The sequence below is a fragment of the Aquarana catesbeiana genome, linkage group LG05 (assembly GCF_042186555.1).
Source record: "Aquarana catesbeiana isolate 2022-GZ linkage group LG05, ASM4218655v1, whole genome shotgun sequence".
Taxonomy (NCBI): domain Eukaryota; kingdom Metazoa; phylum Chordata; class Amphibia; order Anura; family Ranidae; genus Aquarana; species Aquarana catesbeiana.
Window position 1 is genome coordinate 618,064,380 of NC_133328.1, and position 20,818 is coordinate 618,085,197.

A 20,818-nucleotide genomic window follows, 5' to 3' on the forward strand; every position below is an offset into this window, starting at 1 on the left:
GTTCTCTACAGATGTTCGGCATGTGCCGGAAGACATTGAGTGCTGGCACCTGCAGATCGGCTTCTGCTGTAAATATTCACAGTGGAGGCGGTGCACGTGCCCCCCGCAGGCCGAAATGCCAAATTACGTATATATATATGTGATCCGGCGCACAGCTGCAGCCCTGTAGCAGTAAAACAAGCCATTAATATCACTTTAAGCTATTTTAGCATTCTATGAAGAAAATAGGCATGTTGGAAACTTATTTTGCAAAGTAGGCAAAATCAGCCAAACCTCCATCTTGGACTGAGATAAGAGCTATAAATAGATGCCCTAAAGGATTGTGGGTAATGTGGTGGTTGCTCGCTAAAGTTAGATTTCTTAGTAATCCCACGTGTGAATCAGATTGACGGATACAAGAGCTCAGAAAACATCACGTATCATAGTAGAGATTCAACTAAAAAAGAGGTAAACTATCAGACATCCAACTTGTAGCAATTAACCATTTCAATACCGGGCACTTATACACCCTCCTGCCCAGACCAATTTTTAGCTTTCAGCGCTGTCGCACTTTGAATGACAATTTCGCGGTCATGCTACACTGTACCCAAAACTACATTTTTTAGCATTTTGTTCCCACAAATAGAGTTTTCTTTTGGTGGTATTTGATCACCTCTGGGATTTTTATTTTCTGCTAAACAAATAAAAAAAAGACCGAAAATGTTTTATTTCTGTTAAAAAACTTTAAATGTGTAAATGTGTAAACTTGTAAATAAGTAAGTTTTCTCCTTTACTGATGGGCACTGATGGGGCTGCACTGATGGGCACTGATAAGGCGGCACTGATGGGCACCAATGAGGTGGCACTGATGGGCACTGATGATGGGCACTAATATGCGGCACTGATGGGCACCGATGAGGTGGCACTGATGATGGGCACTAACATGTGGCACTGATGGGGCACTGATAGGTGGCACTGATATGCAGCACTGATGGGAACACATAGGTGGCACTGATTTCCACTGAAAGGCGGCACTGATGGGCACTGAAGAGCGGCATGGATGGGCACTGAAAAGTGGCATGGATGGGCACTGATAGGCGGCACGGATGGGCACTGATGGGCTGCACGGATGGGCACTGATAGGTGGCACTGATGAACACTAATGGATTGTACTGATGGGCATCACTGATTGGAAGGCTTCCATTGTGGGCACTGATTGGCATCCATTGTGGGCACTGATTGTTATCCCTGGTGGCCATGAGTGGCATACTGGGTGGTGACTAGTGGCGGGCATCCCTGGTGGTGCTGGTGGTGTCCCTGGTGGTCCAGTGTGGGCATCCTCAGAGGGGCTATGGTGATAATCAATCAGCACAGACCCCCCCCTGTCAGAAGAGCAGCCAATCGGCTCTCCTCTACTTGCATCTGACAGTGAGTGAAGAAAAGCCGATCAACTGCTCTTCCTGTTTACACTGTGATCAGCCGTGATTGGACACGGCTGATTATGTGGTAAAGAGTCTCTTTACCTAGATCAGAGTTGCGGTGTGTCAGATTGACACACCGCAACAAAGATCGCCGTGATGCGCGCCCCCGGGGGTGTGCAGCGGCTTGTTATCCTGAAAGACATCATATGACGTCCGATCAGGATAACACAACCACTTTGCCGATTTCCTATATGGTGGGCGGCAAGTGGTTAAAGAGAAACATGACTTGGTTTTTAAAAGATTAAATGTCAGCAGCAACAAATCCTGTAGCTCCTGACTTTTAGGAAAAAGACACTTACCACCCCATGGAGTTCTGTGCGTCTCTTCCTCAGAGCCGAGTCTTCACCGGGCTTTGGCTCTCCAGTGCTGCTATGTTGGACAAGGGAGCTTCCTAAAGTTTCACAGCCGGCTCCCCACTGCATATGCACAAGGCACAGCAGCGCTGTGGGACTGGTCCTGCAGCCTTCTTGGACACGTCTCATCGGAGAGCCAAAGACTCAGCTCTGAGGAAGACCGCTTTGCACTCCACAGGATGGAGGGGGGGGGTGGCCAAGCTCACATAATTCTCGCCAACCCGTTTGCTTGTGGCTATTTCTTAGATATTGCTCTTTCTGCCTTACTAAAGGCCAGTAGACCACTGTGCATAAATTAAATTTCTCAAAAAACCAACCTTTCTCAACCAAGGTTCCTCTAGATCAGGGGTCTCCAAACGTTTTAAACAAAGGTCCAGTTTACGGTACTCCAGACTTATAGGGGGGGCAGACTGTGGCCAGTGAGAGTAAAAAAAAAAAATTACGTAGAAAAGGAGGGGAGAGGAAGAGAGGTGCACCTAAGTGTAGTATTACCCTGTTTCCCCGAAAATAAGACCTAGCGTGATTGTCGGTGATGGCTGCAATATAAGCCCTACCCCCCAAATAAGCCCTACCCTGTTTCCCCGAAAATAAGCCCTACCCTGAAAACAAGACCTACAAGGACTTTAACTAGGGCTTATTTGGGGGGTAGGGCTTATATTGCAGCCATCACCGACAATCATGCTAGGTCTTATTTTCGGGGAAACAGGGTAGTAACACAGATTATTGCACAAGATACATTGCACTTACAAGATGTAGGCAGAAAACACGCATTGTGTTAGGAAATCATCATCCTCAAAGGCTGCCAGGGGGGGGTCCTGTCTTCTGGGGTCCAGTAGAAGGAGCTGCGAGCTTCAAGTGCATAGCCAGCCATCCTCCTGTCCACGATCTGGATGACATCACTTCCTCCTGTGTGGTCCATGCGGAGCAGCCCGGACTTCATGTTTGCTTACTGCATCTCCGCTCTCTCCTCCACAGCCATTTGAACCCCGGGAGACACACTGGATTGTGGCAGCCTTTGAGGATGATGATTTCCTAATACTACACTTAGGTGCACCTCCCTCCTTTTCTGTCGTTTTTTACAGAGTCTTGGACAAACTTCGGGGATGGCTGCCACCTAAAATTACTTTTTAATCTTTCATTTATGACTTTACTCCTGGATTTTGGAACTTAACCACCTAGAACTATATACACACTTTTCCTGACGCTGCGGTGCAATTGTCCATATGTTGTGCGCCAGGTTGTTTCTACTTTTAAAAAAAAATACTTAGCACATGTGGTCAGTAGGAGGAGGAAAAGTGCCCCATTGTTGTTGCCAGTGGGAGGAATCATGCCCCACCTATTAGTGTCAGTGGGAAGTATCAGTGGGAGGAATAGTGCATCATTGGTGTCAGTGGAAGGAATAGTGACCCATCATTGGTGCCAGTGGAATGAATAGTGCCCCATCATTGGTGTCAGTGGAAGGAATAGTGACCCATCTTTGGTATCAGTGGGAGGAAAAGTATCCCATCTTTGGTATCAGTGGAAGGTATAGTGCCCCATCATTGGTGTCGGTGGAAGGAATAGTGCCCCATCATTGGTGTTGGTGGAAGGAATAGTGTCCCATCATTGTTGTCGGTGGAAGGAATAGTGTCCCATCATTGGTATCGGTGGAAGGAATAGTGCCCCATCATTGGTGTCGGTGGAAGGAATAGTGTCCCATCTTTGGTGTCAGTGGGATGAATAGTGACCCAGCTTTGGTACCAGTGGAAGGAATAGTGCCCCATTTCTTTTCTTTCTACGTATAACTCTTTATTCAAAGAAAAAAATAAGGAGGGAGTAGTGCCCTATTATTGGTGCCAGTGGAAGGAATAGTGCCCCATCTTTGGTGTCATTGAGAGGAATAGTGCTCCATCAAGGTGTCAGTGGGAGGAATAGTGTCTTATCCTTGGTGTCAGGAAGAAGTTATGCCCCATCATTGGTAGTGGGAGGAAGAGTGCCTCACATCAGTGGGAGTAATAGGTAATAAATAGGGGCTAATGTTTGCGCGAAACGCGTCTACCTTTTTGTCCCCTGCTCCATCTGTCAACCACTTGTCATATGAAGCTTCAATAAAAGGATTTTTGGAAGTGCAGCCGTCCAGAACCATTTCCTTATGTTACTAGAAAAAAAGAATTAGCACCTGGTATTATGGAGTGGCACAAGATGGCAGTTATGCAGAGATTGATGATACAAATTTAAATGGTAAACATGGGTCAACAACGATAGCCAGGAGCAGGGTGTGTTTTCTTTCATTTCTTTCAATGGGAAACCATTGATTGAGACATGGGGGGGGGGCTGTATAGTGAATGTAAAGGTTATTTTTTATCTGACTCTCTTGGATCCCTGAAACCCATCCATGGACTAGACATGTGCGGTTCATATCGTTCCGAATTAATATTCAGACAAATTTTTCGTTATTCTGAGATTCGGATATATCCGAATACCCGAAATACAATATGAATGAACTTTACCGAATGCTCCGAATAATGTAATGAAATTTGTCCGAATTTTGGAAATTCGGACTGAAATTCGAATCAAATTTTACATTGAACTCCAGTCGAATTCTAACTACACATAATGCTGAAATGAAAGACTGTGTGTATTATTATAGGGCGTACACACGGTCGGACATTGTTCGAACATTCCGACAACAAAATCCTAGGATTTTTTTCCGACGGATGTTGGCTCAAACTTGTCTTGCATACACACGGTCACACAAAGTTTTTGGAAAATCCGATCGTTCTAAACGCGGTGACGTAAAACACGTACGTCGGGACTATAAACGGGGCAGTGGCCAATAGCTTTCATCTCTTTATTTATTCTGAGCATGCGTGGCACTTTGTCCATCGGATTTGTGTACACACGATCGGAATTTCCGACAACGGATTTTGTTGTCGGAAAATTTTATCTCCTGCTCTCCAACTTTGTGTGTCGGAAAATCCGATGGAAAATGTGTGATGGAGCCTACACACGGTCAGAATTTCCGACAACACGCTCTGATCGGACATTTTCCATCGGAAAATCCGACCTTGTGTACGGGGCATAAGAGTACCATTTTCAAAATAATGCTGTTTTTGTTAAGCCAAAGGTGATTTAAAGAGTCATTGTAATCATTTGATGAAGGTTTTTCTTTTGTTCACTTTGCTGCATTCAAATCGAAAAGAATATAACATTCTAGTTCCGGCCAATTCGAAAATTTATCGATTTGAACATTTAGAATCGAAAAAAATCTGTAAATTGGAAGAAAATTTGAAAATTCCTAATACGAATTCCAAATATGAATTGAACAAATCAAACGAATTGAACTGAACAAAATAACTAGATTAACAAATCAAAACGAAACAAAACACATTTTTTCGTCATGCACATGTCTACCTTGGACCACTTAGCGGTCCATGGACCCCAGGTTAAGAACCTCTGCTCTAGAGTATTCTTTCTCAACCTTTTTTCCCCAGAGGAACCCTCAAAATAACTTTCAGATCTCAAGGAACCCCTGCTAAAATGAATTAATTTGGAGATCAATGGGAAGAATGCCACCCTTACAGACAGCTGAAAAAATTATTGATGTTGCTGGCTCTGCTAAATGGTTTTGGACCGAGAATTATTCAGGCACCACCAAATGAACGGTCAGTCAGCAACAGCTCAAGTAACCACTGGTGACTTCTGGAGGAACCCTGGTTTAGAATGGCTGCTCTAGAAGCTGCTTGAGAGTTCCTTGATAAATTAACAATTTCTGTCTCTCAGATACACTATATTGTCAAAAGTATTGGGACACCTGCCGTTGCACGCACATGAACTTTAATGGCAGTCTTAGTCCGTAGGGTTCAATATTGAGTTGGCCCACCCTTTGCAGCTATAACAGCTTTTCTGGGAAGGCTGTCCACAAGGTTTAGGAGTGTGTCTATGGGAATGTTGGACCACGCTTCCAGAAGCGCATTTGTGAGGTCTGGCACTGATGTGGACGAGAAGGCCTGGCTCACAGTCTCCACTCTAATTCATACCAAAGGTGTTCTATGGGGTTGAGGTCAGAACTCTGTGAAGGCCAGTCAAGTTCCTCCACCCCAAACTCATTCATCCACACTATATTGCCAAAAGTTTTGGGCCATCCCTCCAAATCATTTGGGGATTATGGTGTGGGGTTGCTTTTTAGGGGTTGGGCATGGCTCCTTAGTTCCAGTGAAGGGAACCCTTAAGGCGTCAGCATACCAAGACATTTTTTGGAAATTTCATGCTCCCACCTTTGTGGGAACAGTTTGGGGATGGCCCCTTCCTGTTCCAACATGACTGCGCACCAGTGCACAAAGCAAGGTCCATAAAGACATGGATGATCAAGTTTGGGGTGGAGGAACTTGACTGACCTGCACAGAGTTCTGACCTCAACCCGATAGATCACTTTTGGGATAAATTAGAGTGGAGACTGCGAGCCAGGCCTTCTCTTCCAACATCAGAGCCTGACCTCACAAATTGCGCTTCTGGAAGAATGGTCAAACATTCCCATAGACACATCCTAAACCTTGTGGACAGCCTTCTCAGAAGACTTGAAGCTGTTATAGCTGCAAAAGGTGGGCCACCTCAATATTGAACCCTAAAGACTAAGACTGGGATACCATCAAAGATCATGTGTGTGCAAAAGCAGGCGTCCCAATACTTTTAACAATATAGTGTATCTTTTATACACTCTGGTGGTGTGTACGTTCCTACCCTGTTTCCCCGAAAATAAGACCTAGAGTGATTGTCGGTGATGGCTGCAATATAAGCCCTACCCCCCCAAATAAACCCTACCCTGTTTCCCTGAAAATAAGCCCTATCCTGAAAATAAGACCTACAATGACTTTAACTAGGGCTTATTTGGGGGGTAGGGCTTATATTGCAGCCATCACAGACAATCACGCTAGGTCTTATTTTCAGGGAAACAGGGTAGGTGTGCGCACACCTGTTGCAGTTATTATGGAGGGAAGTCTCTCTCCTCTTGCTGGATTTCAATTTATCTGATATCATGGAAAGTACAACACTGGAGGCATACCCAGGTAACAAACCTAGAGCAGCAGGAAATTTGAAATTCCACAGTCAACTCTGTGAGATCTAACTTTTAGAATACTCAAAAGGCCTAAACAATCTTGGGGTTGACTGACCCCAGCAGACTCCACCAATAATTGAGATATTGCTTTTTCAGTACATGTTGTAGAACATCCCATTAAATGACATATATGCACATTGTTATTCCAGTGCTACAAAAGTTTGACTTGGTCCCGGAAGATGGTCTAATTGTTGATGATAAAAACATGGGGATTGCACAGTCCACATCAGTTAAGACACTTCGGAAGACCTTTTTGGAATGTATTGATGGTAAGTCTTAGTACAGGTGAAATGTAATGCAGTTTCTTTTTTCTAGGGACAGTCTCAGGAATATATACTGTATATATACATATAAGTATGTTTTAATCCCTGGAAATGTTAATGATTTTCCATGGTAGTAAAGTCCCTTTTTGGTGGTGATGTTCCATTCAGATCCTCCTAACGATATACTTTATCTCAGCTTTCAAAAAACATTTTTGAAAAGGTATATCTGAAATACAAAAATAAGATATAGAATCTAGACCAGCCAGTTCTTCTGTAAATTGCTTGTGTAAATATTTTGAAACCACCAATTTGGATAAAGCAAACCTCAGGCAGGAATTGGAGATGGGACGGCACCTGCTTATAACCTTTGTTATCCTCCAGTGCCCAGGGTGCCTGTCAAACCCAAAGAGTTCACTTTTAGTTTCAGAGTCAAGGCTCTGCCACACCCTTAAATGAATTTCTTCTATATTGGATCAGATTATGAAACTTGCTGTGTCTGTTTTTGGCTACATACACTTTGACACGTACTTTTTTGGCTTTGCATGTGTTATATATTTGAACTGAGCTTCGGTGATGGATATACTATGCACTACTTTCTTCACACTGATATGTACACAAGAGAAAGAAGTGAGAATTTTTCTTGCTTCTTTCGAAGCACCAAAAAAATCTCCATTTTTTTTTGTGTTTTTTTTGTTTATATACTTTTGTTATAAATGTATCACACCCAAGAAACAACTTTTCACATCTATCACGCCCAGAAAATTAATGTATCAAACTGGTAAAATGAATAGTCACGCTATCTCAATGTAACACATAAACACAAGTGTGACTCTAACTCCTCAACTTAAAGTAACATAGTTTAAAATAACTCTATTCTAGTATGTACTTATAATCAAATACTTACTGTAATTTTCCTTTCCTGGCCCATCCACTCGTCAGCACACAACGGGTTAACACCTCCTTTGGAGCCCCCACAGGACCACCTGTTCCTAGCTAAATAAAAGACAGCCCCGTCCCCCAACTAAACCTAGCCTGCGTCAGGCCACTAGGAAGGGAGTCCTGTGCTGACTTGAGGATGGGCCAGAAAAGAAAAATTACAGTAAGTATTTAATAAAAATTTTCCGTCTTCCTGGCCCACCTTACGTCAGCACACGACGGGATATATGATAGCTGAATAAATCGGTGGGAGAGAACAAATGAAAAGAGACACTAACAATCAAAGAAAAGCTGCTAAAGCCAAAAAAATAAATTTGATCTCTCTTGTCCCAAACTTGCTGACCACACATCTAGTTTGTAAAGTTGAATGAAGGCCGCACAAGAGCTTCAAGCTAGCCATCTTACATATATCTTCCAAGCAATCCTGGCATAACTGTCCCAAAGGCTGCCACTCCTCTAGTCAAATAAGCTTGCAACTGTTTCAGAGCAGAAAGGCCTACTTCCGGCATGCCAATCTAACTACTCTGGTAAGCCAACAGTGGATGACTCTCGAGGAGCTGATGGCTAAATGAAAAGATTGACCACTTTCCGCTTTTGACTAAGTACACCATTAGTAACTTGACCATGTGTAAGGAACTGAAGTCTTCCTGTGGTGCACTCAGTGACTCTCATGGGAAAACTCAAAGGGACTACTTCTCAGTTTTGCTGGAAACCAGATACCACTTTAAAATTGAACTTTGGAGATAGACATAGTATGCTTATTTCTGGTACAAAAAAGAAAAGACACCAAAGGGCCCCTGCAGGAAAGTGTTGCAATCTTCAACCTCCTGAAGTAGTTGCTGTCAGAAGAACTAGCTTTAGAATTAGTCAGAAGAACTAGTTTTACCCTGAGGTACTTCAAAGGGTGCTCTCAGATCCAAGCCTAAGTCTCACAACAAGGATCTCCTTCAAGGTCATACAGTTGCAATAAAAAGTATGTGACCCCTTTTGGAATGATATGGATTTCTGCACAAATTGGTCATAAAATGTGATCTGATCTTCATCAAAGTCACAACAATAGACAATCACAGTCTGCTTAAACTAATAACACACAAAGAATTAAATGTTACCATGTTTTTATTGAACACACCATGTAAACATTCATAGTGCAGGTGGAAAAAGTATGTGAACCCTTGGATTTAATAACTGGTTGAACCTCCTTTGGCAGCAATAACTTCAACCAAACTTTTCCTGTAGTTCCAGATCAGACGTGCACAAAGGTCAGGAGTAATTCTTGACCATTCCTCTTTACAGAACTGTTTCAGTTCAGCAATATTCTTGGGATGTCTGGTGTGAATCGTTTTCTTGAGGTCATGCCACAGCATCTCAGTCGGGTTGAGGTCAGGACTCTGACCGGGCCACTCCAGAAGGTGTATTTTCTTCTGTTTAAGCAATTCTGTTCTTGATTTACTTCTATGCTTTGGGTCGTTGTCCTGTTGCAATACCCATCTTCTGTTGAGCTTCAGCTGGTGGACAGATGGCCTTAAGTTCTCCTGCAAAATGTCTTGATAAACTTGGGAATTCATTATTCCTTCGATGATAGCAATCCGCCCAGGCCCTGACGCAGCAAAGCAGCCCCAAACCATGATGCCCCCACTACCATACTTCACAGTTGGGATGAGGTTTTGATGTTGGTGTGCTGTGCCTCTATTTCTCCACACATAGTGTTGTGTGTTTCTTCCAAACAACTCAACTTTGGTTTCATCTGTCCACAGAATATTTTGCCAGTACTGATGTGGAACATCCAGGTGCTCTTGTGCAAACTGTAAATGTGCAGCAATGTTTTTTTTGGACAGCAGTGGCTTCGTCTGTGGTATCCACCCATGAAATCCATTCTTGTTTAGTGTTTTATGTATCGTAGATTCGCTAACAGGGATGTTAGCATATGCCAGAGACTTTTGTAAGTCTTTAGCTGACACTCTAGGATTCTTCTTTACCTCATTGAGCAGTCTGCGCTGTGCTCTTGCAGTCATCTTTACAGAACACTCACTCCTAGGGAGAGTATCAGCAGTGCTGAACTTTCTCCTTATATAGACAATTTGTCTTACCGTGGACTGATGTACAGCAGGGCTTTTGGAGATACTTTTATAACCCTCTCCAGCTTTATGCAAGTCAACAATTCTTAATGGTAGGTCTTCTGAGAGCTCTTTTGTGCGAGGCATCATTCACATCAGGCAATGCTTCTTGTGAAAAGCAAACCCAGAACTGGTGTGTAACCAACACCTCCATTCTCATCTCATTGATTGGACTCCAGTTGGCTGACACCTCACTCCAATTAGCTCTTGGAGATCTCATTAGTCTAGGGGTTCAAATACTTTTTCCACCTGCACTATGAATGTTTACATGGTGTGTTCAATAAAAACATGGTAACATTTAATTCTTTGTGTGTTATTAGTTTAAGCAGACTGTGATTGTCTATTGTTGTGACTTAGATGAAGATCAGATCACGTTTTATGACCAATTTGTGCAGAAATTCATATCATTCAAAAAGGGTTCACATACTTTTTATTGCAGCTGTATATAGATTGTCTTTATAATACCACATCTGTAAAATGTCATTGCTGTTTAAGCATTATTTTGCCTGCAGCCCGGCACACTGGGCACACAGTTTTTAGGAGGGTTTACCATCCAACATTCAGAGTCTTCCAACTCCATGAGAGGCTGAACATGGAGGGGTAGGTTCGGCAGGGGGGATATATTTGCAGCAACCAAGTACTTACCAACTGCAATCAACAGATGGTCTGGAGCATGACCAAAAAAAAAAGAACACTTTAGTTGGGGGGAGGGGCTGTCTTTTATTTAGCTAGGATCAGGTGGTCCTGGGGGGCTCCAGAGGAGGTGTTAACCCATTATGTGCTGACGTGAGGTGGACCAGGAAAGACCTTGATAGGTCTAATGATCTGGTAAGAGGATACATTTGCCCTGTCTTTTCCTATGGGGAGCACTTGGTATTGCACCTATTAAGAACCGGAGGACACTTTTTATTCTTCCCCGTATGGACTTTATTTGATCAATTTTGTGAGTGCTGCTGTTGATTTTATTTAATTCACTATAATTTATCAATACATTAATTCATCAATACCTTGTGTACACCAAGCACAGTTTTCTCACTATATACATTCCTACATACACTGGGACCATGGAGAAGGAATGTAGCCACCATCTCTTGCTCGCTCCCAAGATGAACTATGGACTATGGGATTTGTAGTGTACATAGAGCATTAAGCCATTAAACTTAAAGTGACACTAAACGATATCCTTATTCTACAAAAAAAAAATCAATACACATCCAGTACTTAATGGCCCTGTCATCTATTTTGCATGACATTCTTTCTAAGGCCCCATTCACACCTGAGCAGTTTGTAGATTGAAGCTCAAAGCTCCAAAACACTGGAGGTGAAAAAAATCAATTATTCTCCATGGAGTTGGTTCACATCTCCACTCCAAGTCGCCTGAAACCAAACGCCTAAAGCTCAAAAAATTTCTGAAGCTTTTTTTTGTGGCTCAAATTGGTTGCGCGTTTTTGGCAACTTTTTATTACCATAGAAATGAATAGAAACGCACAATTTGCGTGTTTTTGTGTGCTTTTCGAGTGTTTTGTGCCACATTTTTACACGATTTTCTGCTCAAATGGGAAAATATAAATAAAAGTAATATATGAATAAATAAATGTAAAATAAATACACAAATGACTAAAGATATTTTTTTAATGTGTACAAAAGTAATTATAAATAAATATTAAATAAATAATAATGAACCTTTAAAAATATATTAAATACATTATTATTATTAATAATCATAATAATATTAATAATAAAAAATTATGATTATTGTTGTTTTTATTATCCTTGCAAAATGTGGCAAAATCTCGTCAAAAACGCAGCGCGGTTTTGCGTTTTCCCGCAGTCGGCGGTCAAAATGTTCCTATCCTGAATGCAATGTTTCCGTGTTCAGGAGAGGGAGGCTGAAGCTTACCTAAACGCCGCAGCTCCTAAACTATGCTAACAGCCTATGTGTACATGGACAGGCTTTTATGGAGTTCAGTTTAGGAGCTTTGGCAAAAAAACACCAAAAGCTCCAAAACTCAAGTTTAGGAGCTGCCAGTGTAGGCTAGTGTACATGAAGCCTTAATGTTTTTTTGTTTTTTTTTACCTCCTTGTAGCATTCTCTGTGAGCTCCTGAACCTCTCCCCTCTTCTGTTTCTTTGGAACGAGTAGTGCACGTTAGTTGTGGTCATGTACACTGCTCTATGCACACTACAAATCCCATAGTCCATCTCAGTAGCGAGCAAGAGAGGATGGCTACATTCCTACATACAGGGGACCATGGAAAATGAATGTAGCCACCCTCTAACAGGAAGTCAGATCACAGCAGCAGAAAAAAAAAGGAATGTGGAGATTTTAAGGAGGAAACAAGTTTTCCACCAGCTCAAATTATCTAAGTGCATTATACCTACTGTACCTGCTGTATTTTGGAAACTTTTATTATTTCAGATTGCGCAAAAGATGAATCGTGTGACTATGTTACGGTATCTGGGAATGGCACAGGGGTGACCTGTGAGCAGTATAACGGAGAAGGTTCAAATATCATCTGTTCCACCAGTAATCAGGTATTATCATTGTTATCAATTGTAGTAAAAAGGCTGTAAAGGGGAATTCTTAGGGAGGTAGACACTGTACTGGGTTCTATCAGTGATAGAAGGTTTTAGTGTATTTCGGAGTTGTAAGTTCTGAATATATACTCGGGACTGTAGTTATGTGGCAATTCAATATCAGCTTTGTCTCCTAGTTTGCAGAAACCCATTTAAAAAAAAAAAAGTTTATTACAGGCATTTATATAGTACAAATTATTTAATATAATATTGTACAATCACGTCATTTCCAAGGAGCTTACAATCTAAGGTCCCTTTTACACATGCATACATCCTCATACTAAGGCCAATATAGACAGAAGCCAATTAACCTACCACCATGTTTTGAAGTGTGAGAGGAAACTGAAGTACAAGGAGGAAACCCACAGAAGCACAGGAGGAACATACAAACTCCATGCAAATAGTGTACTGGCCAAGATCCAAAATGAGGACCCCAGTGCTGTAAGGCGTAACTGCTAAGCACTAGATGGAAAGCATGACACCACTGCAATACCCCTCTACCCCATCCAATCAGAGAACGTTTTGCATTTTTTGAGAAGATGCAAAGTGTTCCCTGAATAGTACAATTGTCAACCAAACAGCCTCCTGTGTTCAGAATGCAGTAGGACAGACGCTCAGCATGAGACCTGGAAGTTAGAGGAGAACACTGTAGTAATAGAGCCTAATACATCGATTTCAAGCTTCCACAGAGATCCCAGTGCTATGATGTAGGGCCATCCTAATGCATGGGCACCCCTGGGCACTGCCCAGGGGCCCAGGTGCATAGGAGCCCCATGACATTCTTGCATTACATTATACTTGGCAACTGTCCTGGATTTGCCAGGACAGTCATGCTTTTTATTAAACTGTCCAGGGATGGCCATGTCCCGGGAAGTATTCCAGAACCTGTATTGTGCTCTCCTGACCCCCCCCCCCCACACACACACACTGTCCTTCTACTTCAGTGGTGGCCCATCCATAGAGGGCACACGGGTGCCGCCTCTCCTATCATGCGTCCGGCCCCCTGATCTACATATCAGTAGCGCTGGACCATGGATTCCTATGCGGGGTGGGTGTTTTTTTTAAGAACCTGATTAGAGCCAGAGGCAGGTCGGAAGAGGAGACACATGGCAGAGGAAGCTAGAGGAGCGATCACCGGGGCCATGGCGGCCGCTGCCTGCACTCCAGTGGAGGAGGAGAGAACACCCCAACCCACAGGTAAGTACTGGACCGCCGGGGGGCATTCAGTGCACGCCGCCGGGGGGGGGGTGTTCTTTGTTTACCGACCTCCTAAAAGAAGAACCCACCAGCCGCCACTGTTCTGCTTTCTTCTCTATGCTTTGCCCTTTGTGTTGATTAGTCTTTGAATTATGGCATATTGATTTTACTGAAAGTACTAATGAATATACTGTGTACTATTTATACTTTAATTCTTGAGAGTAGGTGCGTAAATTGGGGAAGGCTGGTAGGGGCCCCAGTGCATTACTTTGCCCAGGGGCCCATGATGCTATTAAGACAGCCCCGACACAGTTTTTGACAAATCCTGTATTAAAAAATTTAAAAATGTGTCCTCTGACATAAATCCATCATCACTCATGCTGTCTGCCGCACCCGTAAAAAAATAAAAAGGGACACTATCGCCGACACGAAGGCTGGCTGCCTACTGCTTCTCTGTTTGTCATTTCTTATAAAGGTAAGGGGCAGGGCCACCTGATTTCAGTGTAAATGGAGCCTTGTTGTGAAAATATGGTACAGCAAACAAGTAAACAAATCACAGTGTATATCTCTACCTCTTTCAGGTTCAGACTGCTTTGGGGAACTCTGCCGCCACCAGTATGGAGCGACTCCGCTGCCAGCATAAAGTCAGACTGTCCTCTATAGAAGACATAAGCGTGTACAGAAAGAAAGGTCAGTTTCACTCTCACAACTTTCTTATCGAAGCCGTCATCTGTTCACCACAATCTAATATTATACTTGTATTTTCTGCACTGAGTCTCTCTTCAATAGTGGTAAGCATGCAAAATGTTCTATTTTAGACAGCGATTCAACTGGCACATAGCTGTCATGTGAACCGTACTTACTTAGAGGGGATGTCCAGTTTAACCACTTCACATCCGGGGCAATTTTTGTATTTTTGCAGACATGTTAAGATCAGCATTTGTTGCTAGAAAATTACTTAAAAACCCCCAACAATTATACACACTATATGGCTATGCACTTCCTCATTCTAGTCCGGTCATACGTCATCACGTTCAACTGACCGGACTTTCGGATGGACTTTAGTCCGTTCGTGTGTGTGCAAGTCCGGTCGTTTGCAAGTCCGTCGGAAAGACCGTCGGACGTTTGATGCTGAAAAGTCCGCCCGTGTGTACACGGCATAACAGCTTCAACTCTTCTGGGAAGGCTGTCCGCAAGGTTTAGGAGTGTGCCTATGGGAATGTTTGACCATTCTTCCAGAAGCGCATTTGTGTGGTCAGGCACTGATGTGGACAATTGGGCCTGGCTCACAGTCTCTGCTCTCATTTATTCCAAAGGTGTTCTATTGGGTTGAAGTCAGGACTCAGGCCAGTCAAGTTCCTTCACCACAAACTCGCTCATCCATGTCTTTATGGACCTTGCTTTGTATACTGGTCCAAATCATTTGGTGGAGGGGGGATTATGGTGTGGGGTTGGTTTTCAGGAGTTGGGCTTGGCCCCTTAGTTCCAGTAAAGGGAACTCTTAAGGCGTCAGCATACCAAGACATTTTGGACAATTTCATGCTCCCAACTTTGTGAGAACAGTTTAGGGATGACCCCTTCCTGTTCCAACATGACTGCGCACCAGTGCACTCAAACCGATAGAACACCTTTGGGATGTGCGAGTTTGGGGTGGAGGAACTTGACTGGCCTGCACAGAGTCCTGACCTCAACCCGATAGCAGAGTGGAGACTGGGAGCCAGGCCTTCTCACCCACATCAGTGCCTGAACTCACAAATGCACTTCTGGAAGAATGGTCAAACATTCCCATAGACACACTCCTAAACCTTGTGGACAGTCTTCCCAGAAGAGCTGAAGCTGTTATAGCTGCAAAGGGTGGGCCAACTCAATATTGAACCCTACGGGCTAAGACTGGGATGCCAATAAAGTACATGTGCGTCCCAGTACATTTGGTAATATAGTGTATTACTGGGAATAATCCCTATTAAAAAACATCAATTTTGCCAGTGCTGGAAAAGACATTTATTGTGACCAAGCCATGAAGATGGGGCATTGCTTTAAATCAAAGCTACAAAGCTATAGAAGCTACAGTTCCGTTCTGTCAGTCTGACCATCTGTTCGTTCTTTTTCATGAGAAGAATAGGGGAATGCGTGCCTCTTACAGATCTATCGCAGCATGGATTGCTCAGGCCATTCAGTGGGCCTACAAGGCCAAAGGGCTTGGCGCCTCCAGAAGTGGTGACCGCTCACTCAACCAGAAGCGTGTCAACATCATGGGTGGCTTCACGTCACGTGTCTCCAGAAGTTTTTTGCAAAGCAGCCTCGTAGTCTTCATTTAACACGTTCCTGGCGCATTACTGCATAGAGCCAGCCTCGTTATCTTCTGTTAAATTTGGATTACGTATCTTGTCTGTGAATGGTGCCAATTAAACCTTTTTTTCTTTTGTCCAGCTCTTTGCCCACCCGGGTGTGTATGGCTAGTTATTTCCCACACGTAGGCTACCATGGAGTCTGCTATGGAGTCTGTCAGGAAAATGGAAAATTTCTATCAAATACTTACCGTAATTTTCCTTTCCTGTTGGACTCCATGGCAGCAGGCGTTCCCTCCCAGTGGCTGGAGTAGGCTAAATTATGGAACACGGCCTCTGGCCCAGGGGGCGGGATTTACCCACACATAGGCTGCCATGGAGTCGATCAGGAAAGGAAAATTACGGTAAGTATTTGATAGAAGTTTTTTTTCAAAATTGTTGCCCTTTTTTTGGTTATAGCACAAAAATAAAAACCACAGAGGTGATCAAATGCCACCAAAAGAAAGCTCTATTTGTGGGAAAAAAAGGACATCAACTTTATTTGGGTACAACGTCACACAACCGCACAATTGTCAGTTAAAGCGACGCTGTGCCGTGTCGCAAAAAATGGCCTGGTCATTGAGGGCGCAAATCCTTCCAGTCCTCAAGTGGTTAATGAAACAATAAAAATGAGACAACCTGACAGGAGGCTGATTTCAACTTCTTTGTTCACACAGGAGAAGAATTTCCCTCCACCGGTCACAGAGACTTTAAGCGCACTGACTTCGGGAACACTGTGTCCGGTGTGTATAACGCAACTCTTTTCCCAGGAGGCGGAGCCAGTTTAACAGATGGGTATTATGTCTGTCGTCAGATGTGTGAACAGGATGCCTGCTGCACTGGATTCATATTGAGCAAGATTATATTGAACAAAGGTAACAGCACCCATTCCATTGTATAAGATTTAAAGTGTTTGTTACCCCAACACTTCATCATATTCCTGATGTGCCTTGCTGTACCATATACTTGTATGAGAAACTCTCCTGTTCTCTTTGTAATTGCTTCCTTTGTGTTCCTGCCAGTCCCTCTACTTTCCTATTAAAAACTGACCACACTAAACAGGATAGCACACCGTGGTCAGTTCTCTAGCTATGCTGGGAGCTCAGTGTGCTCTCCTCCATTGATTAGACTTGTCCCACACCCGCCACCCCTGCACAGCCATTCACTGAGAAGCCCCGTGTGCTGTTGCTTTTCCTCCCCCAGCTCTTATGCAGTTGAGAACAGAGGGAATGTGATCACTTATAAAAAAGGTAACAACTTATTATTTTCATAATTTTTTGCTGCTTTAAAGCCCCACGGGGGATATCTTCTTTTTCCTTTAGGAATTTATAATGTTTTTTTTATATCTATACAAAAATATTTTGCCTTCCGTTATTTTTAACTGAATGGCTTGTTTTACAAGGTGATCGCTTGCAATCACTTTTTAACTTCCAGTCCGGGCCTTTCTGGCCTTTTTTGTTGTAACAATCAGTATTTTTTTTGCCAGAAAATTAGTTAGAACCCCCAAACATTATACCATTTTTTTTTAAAGCAGAGGCCCTAGAGAATAAATTGGTGTGTTTTGCATTTTCTTATGTCATACTGTATTTGCGCAACGGTTTTTCAAATGCAATTTTTTGTGAAAAAAAACAAAACACTTTTTTAAAAATTTGAATGCAAGAAAACACAATACATTAATCCAATTCTTTGTAAAATATAAACGATGAAGTTACGCCAAATAAATAGATACCAAACATGTCACGCTTTAAAACTGCGCATGCTTGTGCAAGGACAACAGACAACGTAAATTTCACTATACATAGGCGATGCTTTAAAGGCCTTTACTGGTTACCACTTTACAGAGGAGGTCCGTGCTAGAATTACTTCCCATGATCTGACGTTCGCAGTGATACCTCACATATTTTTGGCCGATCGCTGTTTTTGCGCACGTTCACCTTTCCGCGCAAGCACAGGATGATGGAGGCATTTTACTTTTTTTTTTTTTTTTTTTTTTTACACTGTTGCTTTAAATTTTTTTTTTTTTTTATCACTTTCATTGCTGTCACAAGGAATGTAAACATCCATGTGACAGTAATAGACATGTGACAGGTCCTCTTTATGGAGAGACCTCCTCTGCCCTCCAAAACATTCAAAACACCAAGATCGGTATTTCTGAATGCTTTTGATTTTTTGAAAAAATGGCGGTGATGGATTCTGAGTAAATCGCAAGTGATGTCATGTCAACGCTTCAGGGTGACTATTACGAACAGCCGATTAAAGCCGATCCCGGGGGACGTGACGGGAGAGCCCGAGAGAGATACACCCACTACAGGCTGCCGGCAGAAAACTACAGGAAGGGGCAGAGAAACTATTTTTCCATAGTTGAAGCTTAAATTTTGTCTTTGTTCTTTCTTTTTAACCGCTTGCCGACTGCCGCCTTAACATATACGTCAGCAGAATGGCACTGCTGCGCAAATGGGCATACCTGTACGTCCCTTTGAATTTGCCGCCGTGCCATCGCGTGCGCACCCCTGTCGCGAGCTCCGTGATCGCTCTGTGATCTTCCTCTGCGCGATTGTCTCACGGAGAGGAAGAACGGGAGATGCCAATGTAAACAAGTATCTCCCCGTTCTTCCTAGTGACACTGTCACTGCTCACAGCTCCCTGTGTTCGGGAGCGGTGATCAGTGACGTGTCACTCGTAGCCACGCCCCCTAGAATCACTCCCTAGGACACACTTAAAACCTCCCTAGCCCCCTAGTGGTTAACCCCTTCCCTGCCAGTGTCTTTTTTACAGTAATCAGTGCAATTTTATAGCACTGATCGCTGTAAAAACTACAATGGTCCCAAAAATGTGTCAAATGTGTCCGATGTGTCCGCCATAATGTCGCAGTCACGATACAAAATCGCAGATCGCCGTCATTACTAGTAAAAAAAAAAAATTAATAATAAAAATGCCATAAAACTATCCCCTATTTTGTAGACGCTATAACTTTTGCGCAAACCAATCAATATACGCTTATTGCGATTTTTTTTACCAAAAATATGTAGAAGAATACGTATCGGCCTAAACTGAGGAAAAAAAATGTTTTTTTTATATATTTTTGGGGGATATTAATTATAGCGAAAAGTAAAAAATAATGCGTTTTTTTTTCAAAATTGACAATTTTTTTTGTTTATAGCACAAAAAAAAAAACAAAAAAACGCAGAGGTGATCAAATACCACCAAAAGAAAGCTCTATTTGTGGGGAAAAAAGGACGTCAATTTTGTTTGGGAGCCACGTCGCACGACCGCGCAATTGTCAGTCAGTGCCGAATCTCAAAAAGCGCTCTAGTCTTTGGGCAGCAAAATGGTCCGGGGCTGAAGTGGTTAAATCAGCACTAGAGACAATTCTTATATTGAATGAAAAGTGTCCATTGTGCTGGTGGCTACTGTTTTCATTGAAATCTACCATCCTCTTTCCCCCTGGATACACCTGCAGTTGTGATCTTTTTATGCTGTGGGGATATTATGAACTGCTGGACCTGTCAAAAAGAACTTGTCAAAAGTGTTTTTTCGCCCTTTCCACCCCCCTCCTCCATTCATAAAAGCTGTATTATTGCTTCCTTAATGAACAGTGCTCTATGAATGGAGGACGGGCAGATGAATGAAAGGGCCACTTCCTTCATTCCATAGAGCGCTTTTCACTGCCGGAAGCAATAGTACAGCTTTATGAATGGAGGAGGGGGGGGTGGAAAGTGTGGACGTAGTCGGAAAAGTGTCCTCTGAGTGGAGCGCATTCTGAGTCAGTGACCTCCTGTGTCCACTAAGTCGCAGGACAGCAGGGCAACCACTTGGCATGGGACCTGGAAGCTAGTGGAGATCACGGTTGTAGCAGTGATCCCACAGTTATGGCAAACACATACTTACATTCAAGCTGCAAAAATGCCAGAGTGCCTAAGGAGACATTACTGTAGATAGACAGTAAATGTGATGGTGCTACAGCAGAGATAACAGTATATTCCACCAAGTGCAAGACACATGTTGAGTAGTGATTTTACAGGATGTCATGTGGCAGCAATATGTTTAAACATAAAAGCCTACATTAAGAAAATAATTTATTTCTACTTGCGCATTGTGTGCACCTAGAAGGAATTACAGTGGCATAGCTGGTAGTAGTTCGTTACATTTAACTGGGCTTGTTCTGTAATGTTGAAGACATTTATCTAGGCCATGGTTTACTGTAGCTAGTAGTTAGTCATATTCAACTGGACTTGTTCTGTAATGTTGAAGACATTTTGTAGCTTCTCCAAGGCCATTCCTCAGTTCCAACTGTGAGGGTTCTCATTTATCTGAGTCAGTGCCGGTTCACACTAGACGCGGCACAACTTGCAGGTCGCCTCACCGAGGCGACCTGCACATGACTGCCGGGGTGACTTGCAAGACGACTTCTGTATAGAAGTCTATGCAAGTCGCCCCCAAAGTAGTACAGGAACCTTTCTTCTAAGTCGGAGCGACGTACAGAACGGGAGGCGACTT

The 20,818-nt window shown here is 43.0% G+C and overlaps 1 protein-coding gene across 1 annotated transcript in view; it reads left to right on the forward strand.

Annotated features, from left to right (window-relative positions):
• The window catches only part of TG (thyroglobulin), a 399,523-nt gene that overhangs the window by 115,782 nt on the left and 262,923 nt on the right, over window positions 1-20,818 (forward strand). The window contains exons 23-26 of the mRNA XM_073632844.1: window positions 7,058-7,177; window positions 12,640-12,755; window positions 14,576-14,684; window positions 16,999-17,196. Of these exons, the coding sequence (XP_073488945.1) occupies window positions 7,058-7,177; window positions 12,640-12,755; window positions 14,576-14,684; window positions 16,999-17,196 (543 nt within the window). The remainder of the gene's footprint in view (window positions 1-7,057; window positions 7,178-12,639; window positions 12,756-14,575; window positions 14,685-16,998; window positions 17,197-20,818) is intronic.